Source organism: Penaeus monodon, chromosome 25 (genome assembly GCF_015228065.2).
Source record: "Penaeus monodon isolate SGIC_2016 chromosome 25, NSTDA_Pmon_1, whole genome shotgun sequence".
Lineage (NCBI taxonomy): Eukaryota > Metazoa > Arthropoda > Malacostraca > Decapoda > Penaeidae > Penaeus > Penaeus monodon.
The window spans coordinates 36,048,985-36,049,212 of NC_051410.1; the positions used below are offsets into that span (position 1 = coordinate 36,048,985).

Here is a 228-nt window from a genome sequence, read left to right on the forward strand (position 1 = left end):
CAACAAGCGAAGTCCTAACGCCGTGTCCTCCCTTCCCCAGGGTGCGGCGGTCTGTTCCACGGCATGTCGGGGAACTTGAGCAGCCACGCGTTCCCCCAGGATTACCAGGGCAACTCCGAGTGCGAATGGGTCCTCGACTTCACGCCCGGATTCCACGCCGTGCTCACCTTCGTCGAGCGGTTCGACGTCGAGACGAGCCCTGACTGCCAGAATGACTATTTACAGGTA

General features: G+C 61.0%; 1 protein-coding gene across 1 annotated transcript in view; it reads left to right on the forward strand.

Annotated features, from left to right (window-relative positions):
- The window catches only part of LOC119589380 (cubilin-like), a 70,980-nt gene that overhangs the window by 51,866 nt on the left and 18,886 nt on the right, over window positions 1-228 (forward strand). Inside the window, exon 52 of the mRNA XM_037937998.1 lies at window positions 41-225. Within this exon, the coding sequence (XP_037793926.1) occupies window positions 41-225 (185 nt within the window). The remainder of the gene's footprint in view (window positions 1-40; window positions 226-228) is intronic.